Source organism: Rhinopithecus roxellana, chromosome 1 (assembly GCF_007565055.1).
Source record: "Rhinopithecus roxellana isolate Shanxi Qingling chromosome 1, ASM756505v1, whole genome shotgun sequence".
Lineage (NCBI taxonomy): Eukaryota > Metazoa > Chordata > Mammalia > Primates > Cercopithecidae > Rhinopithecus > Rhinopithecus roxellana.
Genome location: NC_044549.1, coordinates 129,580,836 through 129,596,917, shown reverse-complemented (window position 1 = coordinate 129,596,917; position 16,082 = coordinate 129,580,836). Strand labels below are relative to the sequence as shown.

At 43.3% G+C, this 16,082-nt stretch overlaps 1 protein-coding gene across 2 annotated transcripts in view; it reads right to left on the bottom strand.

Moving 5' to 3' along the window:
- The window catches only part of LIPH (lipase H), a 61,852-nt gene that overhangs the window by 3,078 nt on the left and 42,692 nt on the right, over positions 1-16,082 (bottom strand). For both annotated transcript variants that reach the window (XM_010376594.2, XM_030931044.1), the window contains one exon: positions 2,527-2,700. In XM_010376594.2, the coding sequence (XP_010374896.1) occupies positions 2,527-2,700 (174 nt within the window). The remainder of the gene's footprint in view (positions 1-2,526; positions 2,701-16,082) is intronic.

Sequence of the window (16,082 nt, the reverse complement as noted above, 5' to 3'; positions counted from 1 at the left end):
AGTAAAACACCAAGGAGAAAGCAAGATATATGGCCAGGCACGGTGGCTGGTGGATTATAAGGTGGTTCACGCTTATAATCCCAGCACATTAGGAGGCTGAGGCTGGCAGATCACCTGAGGCCAGGAGTTGGAGACCAGCCTGACCAACATGGTGAAACCCTGTCTCTACTAAAAATGCAAAAAATTAGCTGGGCGTGGTGGCGTGTGCCTCCCAGCTACTTCGGAGGCTGAGGCAGGAGAATTGCTTGAACCAAGGAGGCAGAGGTTGCAATGAGCCAAGATTGTGCTACTACTATACTCCAGCCTGGGGCCTGGGTGACAGAGTGAGACTCTGTCACCCCAACCCCCCCAAAAAAGAAAGAAAGATGTAAAATTGTATTTACCATATAACTTTAGCTTTAAAAACAATAAAAGAAGGAAGATTATATAGAGATAACAATAAATATGAACAGTGGTTGCCCCTGAATAATGACAATATGGGTGATATTTTTCTGCTTCCTATCAATTTCTGTACTTTCTAGATTTTATAAAATAAACATATATTGTCTGATATTCAGGGGAAAAAAGTATTAAAAAGTTTTAGGATGGGCCAGGCGCGGTGGCTCAAGCCTGTAATCCCAGCACTTTGGGAGGCCGAGATGGGCAGATCACAAAGTCAGGAAATCAAGACCATCCTGGCTAACACGGTGAAACCCCGTCTCTACTAAAAAATACAAAAAAACTAGCCGGGCGAGGTGGCGGGCGCCTGTAGTCCCAGCTACTCGGGAGGCTGAGGCAGGAGAATGGCGTAAACCCGCCAGGCGGAGCTTGCAGTGAGCTGAGATCCGTCCACTGCACTCCAGCAACAGAGCGAGACTCCGTCTCAAAAAAAAAAAAAAAAAAAAAGAGTTTTAGGATGTAATGACTATCCTCTTAGGAGAAACTTGTATTATTAAATGTTTTAGGGTACCCTAAACTTTCTTTTTTTGTTTTTTTGAGAGAGAGAGGGTCTCACTCTGTCGCCCAGGCTGGAGTGCAGTGGTACGATCTCGGCTCACTGCAACCTCCGCCTCCCAGGTACAAGCAATTCTCCTGCCTCAGCCTCCCAAGTAGCTGGGGTTACAGGCACACGCCACCACTGCCCGGCTAATTTTTTATATTTTTGGTAGAGATGGGGTTTCACCATGTTGGCCAGGCTGGTCTCGAACTCCTGACCTCAGGTGATCCACCCACTTTGGCCTCCCAAGGTGCTGGGATTACAGGCATGAGCCACCATGCTCAGTCCCAAAACTTTCAAGAAAAAGGAATTCATAAAGTACTAACTGCTCACATCATTTCCTGTCTCCCTCTCTGTCCACAGGTTAGATGCTAGGACTATATGGTAGAGGGGCATTTGTCACAAAACATACATGTCAACACAGCTCCGTACTTTAAAAATAACAATAATTCTTTCTCTCCTTCTCCCCTTCTTTCTCTGTTTGCCTGTCTGTCTCTCCCCACACATACATTGTTGCTTATTTTTTCTGGAGCAATTGAGAATAGATTGTTTACTCCTTAATACTTCGTTGTATATTTCCTAAGAACAAGGACATTTTCAGTGCCATTATCAAATTTAAGAAATTCAATATAATACTTTCATACTGTCAAGGGTGCGGTGGCTCATGCCTGTAATCCCAGCACTTTAGGAGACTGAGGCGGGCGGATACTTGAGGCCAGGAGTTGAAGACCAGCCTGGCCAACATGGCAAAACTAAAAATATAAAAATTTTTTTTCTACTAAAAATACAAAATCACAAATACAAAACTTATCTGGGCATGGTGGACATGCCTGTGGTCAAGGGAATAATATGTTCCAATTTTCTGTACCTTTTTTTATACTAGGCTCTGTTTTATCAGCTTGCCAAATTATACAAAGCTTTCTTTTCTACAACAAATTACCAGCTTACAAGTAGTGTGGTAGTTAGGGAAGAATTGTATAATTCTCAGCATATAACAACAGTATTTCCTTGGATTACTAGGCCATCTATCTTTAAGTACATGCAGTATAATTTTCTTGGATTACTGGGCTACCTGTTTTTGTTTTTAAATTTTTTAATTTAATTTTTTGTTTTTATTTTGAGATAGGATCTTGCTATGTTGCCCAGGCTGGACTCCAACTCCTGGGCTCAAGTGGTCCCCTCGCCTCAGCCTCCTGAGTAGTGGGATTACAGGCATGCACCACCAAATCCAGCTGGGCTGGGCTATTTGCTTTCTGGCTTTTTTTTTTTTTCTTTTTTTGTAGAGATGGGGTCTCCATATGTTGCCCTGGCTGGCTAGAACTCCTGAGCTGAAGCAATCCTCCCACCTTGGCCTCCCAAAGTGCTGAGATTATAGGCCTGAGCCACTACACTTGGCCTGGGCTACTTGTTTATAATAAAAACTCGTTTTAGAAAACCCATCATGTCCCTCATTGTGAATAATAGAGTCTTGTTAAAACATCAGACCAAGCAGATTGGACAGGATCCAGCAATATCCCTGGAAAACAGCATTTTGTCTACCCTCAACTCACCTCTCCGGATGGGCAAGGGACCTTAACTTCATTCGGAGAATCCTGAGCTTGTACCTTGGGCCTATTATAGATCCTGTAGAGAACATCAAGGAAACTGCAGCCACTTTATCTAGATCTTGATTAAATCTTGCAAGTAGACTCACTTGGTGATATTTCTGAAATGTGGTGGGTTCACTGGAAGGAAGAAATAATATTGAAAAATGGATAAAGACTACTAATGAAAGAAAGCAGTTTTGAAGCCTACAAGTCACTGGTAAGCTGGTAACTACTTCACCCCATAGCCTGCACTAGCTGATGTGTTGTTTGTTTGTTTGTTTGTTTGTTTGTTTCTGAGACAGGGTTGACTCTATTGCCCAGGCTGGAGTATAGTAACCTCCCAAGAACTAGTCAGCTTTGATGGGCAAAGTCTGCTGACTCCAAAGGGCTGTGTAAGTGACCCGAAATGACATTAGAGAAATATGATGCTAATGACTGCCTCCTACACACCAGGTGATGTCCTTGTCTCTTAACTCATCTCTCCCACCCCCTGAAACATTCTGCAAGGGGGGCATTATTCTCCTCATTTAATAGACAGAAACAGATGCTTACAGAGATCGAGCTCCCCAGGTCACAGGCCTTATATGCAGCAGTGAAGAGATTCCAGCCCAGTTCTGACTAAGTTCAAAGTTAGGATCTTTCCATTAAACTGCATCCCTAGATGCCTAAGTACATCTTTAGCCAAACTAGATGTTAATTGAATTGTGCCTAAACATGCATTTTTTTTAGTTCTCCCTCTCAAGATGAACCTTAAAAGAGGCAAATCCAGAGTCCTATACTTTTTTCCAAGTGTATAGAGATGTTTTCTGTAGGTGGGAAACCAAATTGAAGTTAAGGTATATTGCTGGAGAGGTTCAGCTCAGTCAATGTTTTTCTGGGGAGGTGGAAGAACCATGGAGCCCCTGGCTTCAGGAACAGAAGGTTTGCTCTAGACATTAATCCTTTGTGTTTTTGTTTGTTTGTTTGTTTGTTTTTGAGATGGAGTCTTGCTCTGTTGCCCAGGCTGGAGTGCAGTGGTGCGATCTCAGTTCACTGCAACCTCTGCCTCATGGGTTCAAGTGATTTTCCTGCCTCACCCTCCTGAGTAGCTGGGATTACAGGCACCCGCCACCTCTCCTGGCTAATTTTTGTATTTTTAGCGGAGACAGGGTTTCTTCATATTGGACAGGCTGGTCTTGAACTCCCAACCTCAGGTAATCTGCCTGCCTCAGCCTCCCAAGGTGCTGGAATTACAAGCATGAGCCACTGAGCCTGGCCAACATTAATTCTTACTTTGGGAATGGGGTGATTGTGACGAGGTATCTGTCACCCTACTGGGATCATGTCTTAAGTCCCAAGGAGTACAAAAGTGCCACAAATAAAACTAATCTGAAAGGCGCCCAGATTTTGTTTTCTTGATACCATCTCTACTGAAAGAAACTAGGGCTCCCTGGAGAAATGATTGATTCCACAGCTGGGGCAGGAAATGTGCAAAGTGATCCTGGAAACCCGTGCCAGAAAGTTAGGAAGTGTTTCAAAGAGTGATGGAAGCCGGGTGTGGTGGCTCATGCCTACAATCCCCACACTTTGGGAGGCTGAGGCAGGCAGATCACGAGGTCAAGAGATCGAGACCATCCTGGCTAACATGGTGAAAACCCGTCTCTACTAAAAATATAAAAATTAACTGGGCTTGGTGGCTCGCGCTTGTAGTCCCAGCTACTCAGGAGGCTGAGGCAGGAGATTTGCTTAAACCTGGGAGGTGGAGTTTGCAGTGAGCTGAGATCACACCATTATACTCCAGCCTGGCGACAAAGCAAGACTCCGTCTCAAAATTAAAAAAAAAAAAAAAAAAAAAGTGATGTAAATGTTCAAAAGACACAGAATCATCTCACACCCATTCAGATGGCTAATATCAAAATAATAGAACATAACAAATGTTGGTGAGGATGTGGAGAAACTGGAACCTGTGTGCACTGTCAGTGGGATTGGAAAATTGTGCAACCATTAAGGAAAACAGTATAGTGGTGTCTCAAAAAATTAAAAATAGAACTGCAATATGATCCAGAAATTCCACTTCTGGATATGTTCAAAAAAATTGAAAGCAGAGTCTCAAAGAGACATTTGCACACCCATGTTCATAGCAGCACTAGTCACAATAGGCAAGAGGAGGAGGCAACCCAAGTGTTCATTGATGGAAGAATAAATAAGTGTGGTATATGCATACAATGAAATATTATTCAGCCTTAAAAAAGAAGGAAATCAGCCAAGCATGGTGGCTCACGCTTGTAATCCCAACACTTCGGGAGGCCAAGGCAGGCAGATGAGGAAGTTAGGAGTTTGAGACCAGCCTGGTCAGCATGGTGAAACCCCGTCTCTACTAAAAATACAAAAAAATTAGCTGGGCATGGTGGCATGCGCCTGTAGTCCCAGCTACTCGGGAGGCTGAGGCAGGAGAATCGCTTGAACCTGAGAGGAGAAGGTTGCAGTGAGCCGAGATTGCACCACTGCACTCCAGCCTGGGCAACAGAGTGAGACTCCGTCTCAAAAAAATCAATCAATCAAATCAATCAATCAGTGAGTTTCCAAGAAAAAAAAATGAAGGAAATCCTGTCACGTGCTGCAACATGGATGAACATAGAAGACATTATGCTAAGTGAAATAAGCCAGTCACAAAAAGACAAATACTGTAGGGTTCCACTTATATAAGATAAGATACCTAACATAGTCAAATTCATAGAAAGAGGAAGTAGAATAGTGTTTACTTTGGGGTGGGGGAAGGGAAGTTGTTTAATGGGTATAGAGTTTTGGTTTCACAAGATGAAAAAGTTCTGGAAATCTACTTCACAACAATGTGAATATACTTAACACTACTAAACTGTACGCCAAAAAAATGATTAAGATGGTAATTTTTATGTTATTTATTTTTACCACAATAAAAAAGAATTTTTTTTTTTTTGAGACGGAGTTTTGCTCTTGTTGCCCAGGCTGGAGTGCAATGGCGCAATCTCAGCTCACTGCAACCTCCGCCTCCTGGGTTCAAGCAATTCTCCTGCCTCAGCCTCCTGAGTAGCTGGGATTACAGGCGTGTGCCACCACACCCGGCTGATTTTTTTTTTTTTTTTTTTTTTTTTGAGATGGAGTGTCGCTCTGTCACCCAGGCTGGAGTGTAGCGACATGATCTCGACTCACTGCAACCTCTGCCTCCTGGGTTCAAGCAATTCTCCTGCCTCAGCCTCCCGAGTACCTGGGACTACAGGCGCCCACCACCACACCTGGCTAATTTTTTGTATTTTTAGTACAGACGGGGTTTCACCATGTTAGCCAGGATGGTCTCGATCTCCTGACCTCGTGATCTGCCCCGCTTCGGCCTCCCAGAGTGCTGGGATTACAGGCGTGAGCCACTGTACCCAGCCAATTTTTTGTAATTTTAGTAGAAACAGGGTTTCGCCATGTTAGCCAGGCTGGTTTCCAACTCCTGACCTCAGGTGAGCCACCCACCTCGGCCTCACGAAGTGCTGAGATTACAGGTGTAAACCACCACGCCTGGCCAAAAAGAATTTTCTTTAAAAGACAGACAATAACAAGTGTTGGCAAGGAAGTGGAGAAATTGGAACCCTCATACATTGCTGGTGGGAATGTTAAACAGTACAACTGCCAAGAATAGTTTGGCAGTTCCTAAAAATGTTCAACATAGAATTACCATATGACCCAGTAATTCCGTTCCTGGTATATACCCAAGAGAAACGAAAACATGGTCACATAAAAACTTTTATCCAAATGTTCATAGCAGCATTATTGATAATTGTCAAAAAGTGGAAACAATCCAAACGCCCATGAACTGATGAATGAAATGTGGCATATAAATACATTGGAACACTGGCCACAAAAAGGAACAAAGTATTGCTACATGCTGCAACTTGGATGAATCTTGAAAACATTAAACTGACTGGGCGAGGTGGCTCATACCTGTAATCCCAGCACTTTGGGAGGCTGAGGTGGGTGGATCACCTGAAGTTGGGAGTTCGAGACCAGCCTGACCAACATGAAGAAACCCCATCTCTACTAAAAATATAAAATTAAGCCCGGTGCAGTGGCTCACGCCTGTAATCCCAGCACTTTGGGAGGCCGAGGTGGGAGGATCACCTGAGGTCAGGAGTTCGAGACCATCCTGGCCAACATGGTAAAACTCCGTCTCTACTAAAAGTACAAACAGCTGGGCGTGGTGTGGGCACCTGTAATCCTAGCTACTCAGGAGGTTGAGGCAGGAGAATTGCTTGAACCCAGGAGGCAGAGATTGCAGTGAGCAGAGATCGTGCCACTGCATTTCAGCCTGGGCGACAAGAGTGAGACTGCGTCTCAAAAAAAAAAAAAAAAAAAAAAAAAATATATATATTCATATATCCGGGTGTGGTGGAGCATGCCTGTAATTCCAGCTACTCGTGAGGCTGAGGCAAGAGAATCGCTTGAACCCAGGGGGACGGAGGTTTCGGTGAGCGGAGATCGTGCCATTGCACTCCAGCTTGGGCAATAAGAGCAAAACTCTGTCTCAAAAAAAAAAGAAAGAAAACTGGCCGGGCGCGGTGGCTCAAGCCTGTAATCCCAGCACTTTGGGAGGCCGAGACGGGCGGATCACGAGGTCAGGAGATCGAGACCATCCTGACTAACACGGTGAAACCCCGTCTCTACTAAAAATACAAAAAACTAGCCGGGCGAGGTGGCGGGCGCCTGTAGTCCCAGCTACTCCGGTGGCTGAGGCAGGAGAATGGCGTAAACCCGGGAGGCGGAGCTTGCAGTGAGCTGAGATCAGGCCACTGCACTCCAGCCCGGGCGACAGAGCAAGACTCCGTCTCAAAAAAAAAAAAAAAAGAAAGAAAACATTAAATTAACCAAACAAAGCCAGGCACAAAAGGTCACATATCGTATGATTATCTTTATAGGATATGTCCAGAATAGGCAAATTCAGAGAAAGTTTAGTGGTTGCCAGCGGGTAGGGAGTAGACATGTAGAATTACTACTAAAGGATATAGGGTTTCTTTTTGAGATGATGAAAATGGTTTGGAATTTAATGATAGTGATTGTTGTACATTTTGTGACTATACTAAAATTTACTAAATTGTATACTTTATTTTAAAATGTTTTTTAATTTTTTTTTTTTTTTTTTTTTGAGACAGGGTCTGGCTCTGTTGACCAGGCTGGAGTGCAATGGCACAATCTTGGCTCTCAGTGCAACCTCTGCCTCCTCAAGCTATCCTACCACCTCCCAGCCTTTTGAGTAGCTGAGACTACAGGCACAAGTCATTACACCCAGCTAATTTTTGTATTTTTTGTAGAGATGGGTTTCACCATGTTGCTCAGGCTAGTCTCAAACTCCTGAGTTCAAGTGATTCCCCATGCCTTAGCATCCCAAACTGCTGGGATACCAGCATAAGCCACTGCACCCAGCCAAATTGTATGTTTTAAAATGTGAATGTGGCTGGCGAAGTGGCTCACGCTTGTAATCCCAGCACTTTGGGAGGCTGAGGCAGGCGGATCACCTGAGGTCAGGAATAAGAGACCAGCCTGGCCAACATGGTGAAACCCCGTCTCTACTAAAAATACAAAAATTATCTGGGCATGGTGGCAGGTGCCTGTAATCCTAGCTACTCGGGAGGCTGAAGCAGGAGAATCACTTGAACCTGCAAGGTAGAGATTGCAGTGAGCAGAGATCGCGCCACTGCACTCCAGTCTGGGTGACAAAGCGAGACTCTGTCTCAAAAATAAAATAAAATAAAATAATAAAAAAAGGGGGCGAATTTTATGTGAATTACATCTCAATTTTTAATTTTATTTTTTGAGACAAGATCTCACTCTGTCACTCAGGCTGGAGTGCAGTGGTGTAATCCTAGCTCACTGTAGTTTCAAACTCCTGGATTCAAGCGATCCCCTCGGCTGAGCCTCTTGAGTAGCTGGGACTACAGGCACATACCACCAAGCCCAGCTGTTTGTTTGTTTGTTTGTTTGTTTGTTTGTTTTCTGTACAGACAGAGTCTTGCTATGTTGTCCAGGCTGGTTTCAAACTCCTGGGCTCAAGCTATCCTCCCGCCTCAGCCTCCCAAAGTGCTGGGATTACAGGAATAAGTCACTGGGCTTGGCCTTTTAAAATTATTTTTTTAAAAAGCAAATACAAATACATGAATCCAGGGAGAGTCTCCAGACCAATAATAACCTTGACTATTCCCATAGTCTGGTAAGACTGGATCAACTCAGGGTACATGCTCTAATATCATTTTCTTTTTCTTAAATTGTAAAAATAATTTAAAAAATGATAAAGTTCATCTTGAAAAAAAAAGTACCCATAATCTCACCATGTAATATAACGATTATTTCCTTTTTGTACATAGTCTCTGATTGATAGTGACGTTTTCACAAACAGGACTAAAATAAGAATATGCATTAAAGATGTTAAGGTATTTATCTTAATCAAGATACAAAACTCCAAATTTAAGAATTCCTACTTAGGAGACATTCACTATATAAAATTAAAAATTGGGCTGGGTGTGGTGGCTCATGCCTGTAATCCCTGCACTTTGGGAGGCCGAGGCGGGAGGATAGCTTGAGCTCAGGAGTTCAAGCCTAGCCTGGGCAATAGTGACACCTCATCTCTACAAAAAAATTAAAAAGTAGCTAGGCATGGTGGTGCACTTAGTTCCAGTTACTCTGAAAGCTGAGCCCAGAGAATCGCTTGAGCCCAGGCGGTTGAGCTACGGTAAGCCATGATCTCGCCACTGCACTCCAGCCTGTGTGACAGAGTGAAACCCTGTTTCAAGAAAAAAAAAAGGGGCGGAGCAAGATGGCCGAATAGGAACAACTCCAGTCTCCAACTCCCAGCGCGAGCGACACAGAAGACCGGTGATTTCTGCATTTTCAACTGAGGTACTGGGGTCATCTCACTAGGGAGTGCCGGACAATCGGTGCTGGTCAGCTGCTGCAGCCTGACCAGCGAGAGCTGAAGCAGGGCGAGGCATCGCCTCACCTGGAAGCGCAAGGGGGAAGGGGATCCGTTTTCCTAGCCAGGGGAACTGAGACACACAACACCTGGAAAATCGGGTAACTCCCACCCCAATACTGCGCTGTAAGCATACAGGCATTCCAGGAGAATATATCCCACACCTGGCCGGGAGGGTCCCATGCCCACGAAGCCTCCCTCACTGCTAACACAGCAGTCTGCCGCGATCTATCCACAAGGCAGCAGCGAGGCTGGGGGAGGGGCGCCCGCCATTGCTGAGGCTTAAGTAGGTAAACAAAGCCGCTGGGAAGCTCGAACTGGGTGGAGCTCACAGCAGCTCAAGGAAGCCTGCCTGTCTCTGTAGTCTCCACCTCTGGGGACAGCGCACAGCTGAAGACCAACAGGGGAAGTAGCGGGAGCCGGTGCAGACGCGAACGACTCTGTCTGACAGCTTTGGGGAGAGCCGCGGATCTCCCAACGCGGAGGTTGAGATCTGAGAACGGACAGACTGCCTGCTCAGGTGTGTCCCTGACCCCTGAGTAGCCTAGCTGGGAGAAATCCCCCACTAGGGGCAGTCTGACACCCCACACCTCACAGGGTGGAGTACACCCCTGAGAGGACACTTCCAAAGGAAGAATCAGACAGGTACACTCGCTGTTCAGCAATATTCTATCTTCGGCAACCTCTGCTGCTGATACCCAGGCAAACAGGGTCTGGAGTGGACCTCAAGCAATCTCCAACAGACCAACAGACAGTCCTTCTGACTGTCAGAAGGAAAACTATCAAACAGGAAGGACACCTATACCAAAACCCCATCAGTTCGTCACCACCATCAAAGACCAGAGACAGATAAAACCACAAAGATGGGGAAGAAGCAGGGCAGAAAAGCTGGAAATTCAAAAAATAAGAGCGCATCTCCCCCTGCAAAGGAGCGCAGCCCATCACCAGCAACGGATCAAAGCTGGTCAGAGAATGACTTGGACGAGAGGAGAGAAGAAGGCTTCAGTCCATCAAACTTATCAGAGCTAAAGGAGGAATTACGTACCCAGCGCAAAGAAACTAAAAATCTTGAAAAAAGAGTGGAAGAATTGACAGCTAGACTCATTAATGCAGAGAAGATCATAAACGAAATGACAGAGATGAAAACCATGACACGAGAAATACGTGACAAATGCACAAGCTTCAGTAACCGACTCGATCAACTGGAAGAAAGAGTATCAGCGATTGAAGATCAAATGAATGAAATGAAGCGAGAAGAGAAACCAAAAGAAAAAAGAAGAAAAAGAAATGAGCAAAGCCTGCAAGAAGTATGGGATTACGTAAAAAGACCAAATCTACGTCTGATTGGGGTGCCTGAAAGTGAGGGGGAAAATGGAACCAAGTTGGAAAACACTCTTCAGGATATCATCCAGGAGAACTTCCCCAACCTAGTAGGGCAGGCCAACATTCAAATTCAGGAAATACAGAGAACGCCACAAAGATACTCCTCCAGAAGAGCAACTCCAAGACACATAATTGCCAGATTCACCAAAGTTGAAATGAAGGAAAAAATCTTAAGGGCAGCCAGAGAGAAAGGTCGGGTCACCCACAAAGGGAAGCCCATCAGACTAACAGCAGATCTCTCGGCAGAAACTCTACAAGCCAGAAGAGAGTGGGGGCCAATATTCAACGTTCTTCAAGAAAAGAATTTTAAACCCAGAATTTCATATCCAGCCAAACTAAGTTTCATAAGTGAAGGAGAAATAAAATCCTTTACAGATAAGCAAATGCTTAGAGATTTTGTCACCACCAGGCCTGCCTTACAAGAGACCCTGAAGGAAGCCCTAAACATGGAAAGGAACAACCGGTACCAGCCATCGCAAAAACATGGCAAAATGTAAAGACCATCGAGGCTAGGAAGAAACTGCATCAACTAACGAGCAAAATAACCAGTTAATATCATAATGGCAGGATCAAGTTCACACATAACAATATTAACCTTAAATGTAAATGGACTAAATGCTCCAATTAAAAGACACAGACTGGCAAACTGGATAAAGAGTGAAGACCCATCAGTCTGCTGTATTCAGGAGACCCATCTCACATGCAGAGACATACATAGGCTCAAAATAAAGGGATGGAGGAAGATCTACCAAGCAAATGGAGAACAAAAAAAAGCAGGGGTTGCAATCCTAGTCTCTGATAAAACAGACTTTAAACCATCAAAGATCAAAAGAGACAAAGAAGGCCATTACATAATGGTAAAGGGATCAATTCAACAGGAAGAGCTAACTCTCCTAAATATATATGCACCCAATAAAGGAGCACCCAGATTCATAAAGCAAGTCCTTAGAGACTTACAAAGAGACTTAGACTCCCATACAATAATAATGGGAGACTTCAACACTCCGCTGTCAACATTAGACAGATCAACGAGACAGAAAGTTAACAAGGATATCCAGGAATTGAACTCATCTCTGCACCAAGCGGACCTAATAGACATCTATAGAACTCTCCACCCCAAATCAACAGAATATACATTCTTCTCAGCACCACATCGCACTTATTCCAAAATTGACCACATAATTGGAAGTAAAGTACTCCTCAGCAAATGTAAAAGAACAGAAATTATAACAAACTGTCTCTCAGACCACAGTGCAATCAAACTAGAACTCAGGACTAAGAAACTCAATCAAAACCGCTCAACTACATGGAAACTGAACAACCTGCTCCTGAATGACTACTGGGTACATAACGAAATGAAAGCGGAAATAAAGATGTTCTTTGAAACCAATGAGAACAAAGATACAACATACCAGAATCTCTGGGACACATTTAAAGCAGTGTGTAGAGGGAAATTTATAGCACTAAATGCCCACAAGAGAAAACAGGAAAGATCTAAAATGGACACTCTAACATCACAATTAAAAGAACTAGAGAGGCAAGAGCAATCACATTCAAAAGCTAGCAGAAGGCAAGAAATAACTAAGATCAGAGCAGAACTGAAGGAGATAGAGACACAAAAAACCCTCCAAAAAATCAATGAATCCAGGAGTTGGTTTTTTGAAAAGATCAACAAAATTGACAGACCGCTAGCAAGGCTAATAAAGAAAAAAAGAGAGAGGAATCAAATCGATGCAATAAAAAATGATAAAGGGGATATCACCACTGACCCCACAGAAATACAAACTACCATCAGAGAATACTATAAACGCCTCTACGCAAATCAACTAGAAAATCTAGAAGAAATGGATAATTTCCTGGACACTTACACTCTCCCAAGGCTAAACCAGGAAGAAGTTGAATCCCTGAATAGACCAATAGCAGGCTCTGAAATTGAGGCAACAATTAATAGCCTACCCACCAAAAAAAGTCCAGGACCAGATGGATTCACAGCTGAATTCTACCAGAGGTACAAGGAGGAGCTGGTACCATTCCTTCTGAAACTATTCCAATCAATAGAAAAAGAGGGAATCCTCCCTAACTCATTTTATGAGGCCAACATCATCCTGATACCAAAGCCTGGCAGAGACACAACAAAAAAAGAGAATTTTAGACCAATATCCCTGATGAATATTGATGCAAAAATCCTCAATAAAATACTGGCAAACCGGATTCAGCAGCACATCAAAAAGCTTATCCACCATGATCAAGTGGGCTTCATCCCTGGGATGCAAGGCTGGTTCAACATTCGCAAATCAATAAACGTAATCCAGCATATAAACAGAACCAAAGACAAGAACCACATGATCATCTCAATAGATGCAGAAAAGGCTTTTGACAAAATTCAACAGCCCTTCATGCTAAAAACGCTCAATAAATTCGGTATTGATGGAACGTACCTCAAAATAATAAGAGCTATTTATGACAAACCCACAGCTAATATCATACTGAATGGGCAAAAACTGGAAAAATTCCCTTTGAAAACTGGCACAAGACAGGGATGCCCTCTCTCACCACTCCTATTCAACATAGTGTTGGAAGTTCTGGCTAGGGCAATCAGGCAAGAGAAAGAAATCAAGGGTATCCAGTTAGGAAAAGAAGAAGTCAAATTGTCCCTGTTGGCAGATGACATGATTGTATATTTAGAAAACCCCATCGTCTCAGCCCAAAATCTCCTTAAGCTGATAAGCAACTTCAGCAAAGTCTCAGGATACAAAATTAATGTGCAAAAATCACAAGCATTCTTATACACCAGCAACAGACAAGCAGAGAGCCAAATCAGGAATGAACTTCCATTCACAATTGCTTCAAAGAGAATAAAATACCTAGGAATCCAGCTTACAAGGGATGTAAAGGACCTCTTCAAGGAGAACTACAAACCACTGCTCAGTGAAATCAAAGAGGACACAAACAAATGGAAGAACATACCATGCTCATGGATAGGAAGAATCAATATCGTGAAAATGGCCATACTCCCGAAGGTTATTTATAGATTCAATGCCATCCCCATCAAGCTACCAATGAGTTTCTTCACAGAATTGGAAAAAACTGCTTTAAAGTTCATATGGAACCAAAAAAGAGCCCGCATTGCCAAGACAATCCTAAGTCAAAAGGACAAAGCTGGAGGCGTCACACTACCTGACTTCAAACTATACTACAAGGCTACAGTAACCAAAACAGCATGGTACTGGTACCAAAACAGAGATATAGACCAATGGAACAGAACAGAGTCCTCAGAAATAATACCGCACATCTACAGCCATCTGATCTTTGACAAACCTGAGAGAAACAAGAAATGGGGAAAGGATTCCCTATTTAATAAATGGTGCTGGGAAAATTGGCTAGCCATAAGTAGAAAGCTGAAACTGGATCCTTTCCTTACCCCTTATACGAAGATTAATTCAAGATGGATTAGAGACTTAAATGTTAGACCTAATACCATAAAAACCCTAGAAGAAAATCTAGGTAGTACCATTCAGGACATAGGCATGGGCAAGGACTTCATGTCTAAAACACCAAAAGCAACGGCAGCAAAAGCCAAAATTGACAAATGGGATCTAATTAAACTTAAGAGCTTTTGCACAGCAAAAGAAACTACCATCAGAGTGAACAGGCAACCTACAGAATGGGAGAAAATTTTTGCAACCTACTCATCTGACAAAGGGCTAATATCCAGAATCTACAAAGAACTCAAACAAATATACGAGAAAAAAACAAACAACCCCATCAAAAAGTGGGGAAAGGATATGAACAGACATTTCTCAAAAGAAGATATTCATACAGCCAACAGACACATGAAAAAATGCTCATCATCACTGGCCATCAGAGAAATGCAAATCAAAACCACAATGAGATACCATCTCACACCAGTTAGAATGGCAATCATTAAGAAGTCAGGAAACAACAGGTGTTGGAGAGGATGTGGAGAAATAGGAACACTTTTACACTGTTGGTGGGATTGTAAACTAGTTCAACCATTATGGAAAACAGTATGGCAATTCCTCAAGGATCTAGAACTAGATGTACCATATGACCCAGCCATCCCACTACTGGGTATATACCCAAAGGATTATAAATTAGTCTACTACAAAGACACATGTACACGTATGTTTATTGCGGCACTATTCACAATAGCAAAGACTTGGAATCAACCCAAATGTCCATCTGTGACAGACTGGATTAAGAAAATGTGGCACATATACACCATGGAATACTATGCAGCCATAAAAAAGGATGAGTTTGCGTCCTTTGTAGGGACATGGATGCAGCTGGAAACCATCATTCTTAGCAAACTATCACAAGAAGAGAAAACCAAACACCGCATGTTCTCACTCATAGGTGGGAACTGAACAATGAGATCACTTGGACTCGGGAAGGGGAACATCACACACTGGGGTCTATCATGGGGAGGGGGGAGGGGGGAGGAGGGAGGGATTGCATTGGGGAGTTATACATGATATAAATGATGAATTGATGGGTGCTGACGAGTTGATGGGTGCAGCACACCAACATGGCATAAGTATACATATGTAACAAACCTGCACGTTATGCACATGTACCCTAGAACTTAAAGTATAATAAAAAAAAAAAAAAAAAAAAAAAAAAAAAAATTCTAAGACACATGTAAAGCAAATATGTAACAAATTATTGACAGAATACTTAAGTTTTGCTAGGTGGGAAAATTTCATTACATAATTGCACAATCTTCCCTGCTAGTTCTTAGAATCTCCAGAATAGAAAATTCTAAATCTAGATAAGATCTCTGCTCTTGCTTCCTCACTGAAGATTCCTCAAGATGCGCCCCATAGCGGTGATCTCCCTGAAAATGCTGCCCCACTGTGAATGTGGGGGACATTAGCTATGAAACAGATCAGCAGGGAACCCTAAAAAAATAATAATAATAACCAGCCCCGCGCGGTGGCTCACGCCTGTAATCCCAGTACTTTGGGAAGCCGAGGCGGGCAGATCATGAAGTCAGGAGATCGAGACCATCCTGGCTAACACAATGAAACCCCGTCTCTACTAAAAATACAAAAAATTAGCCGGGTGTGGTGGTGGGTGCCTGTAGTCCCAGCTACTAGGGAGGCTGAGGCAGGAGAATGGCGTGAACCCAGGAGGTGGAGCTTGCAGTGAG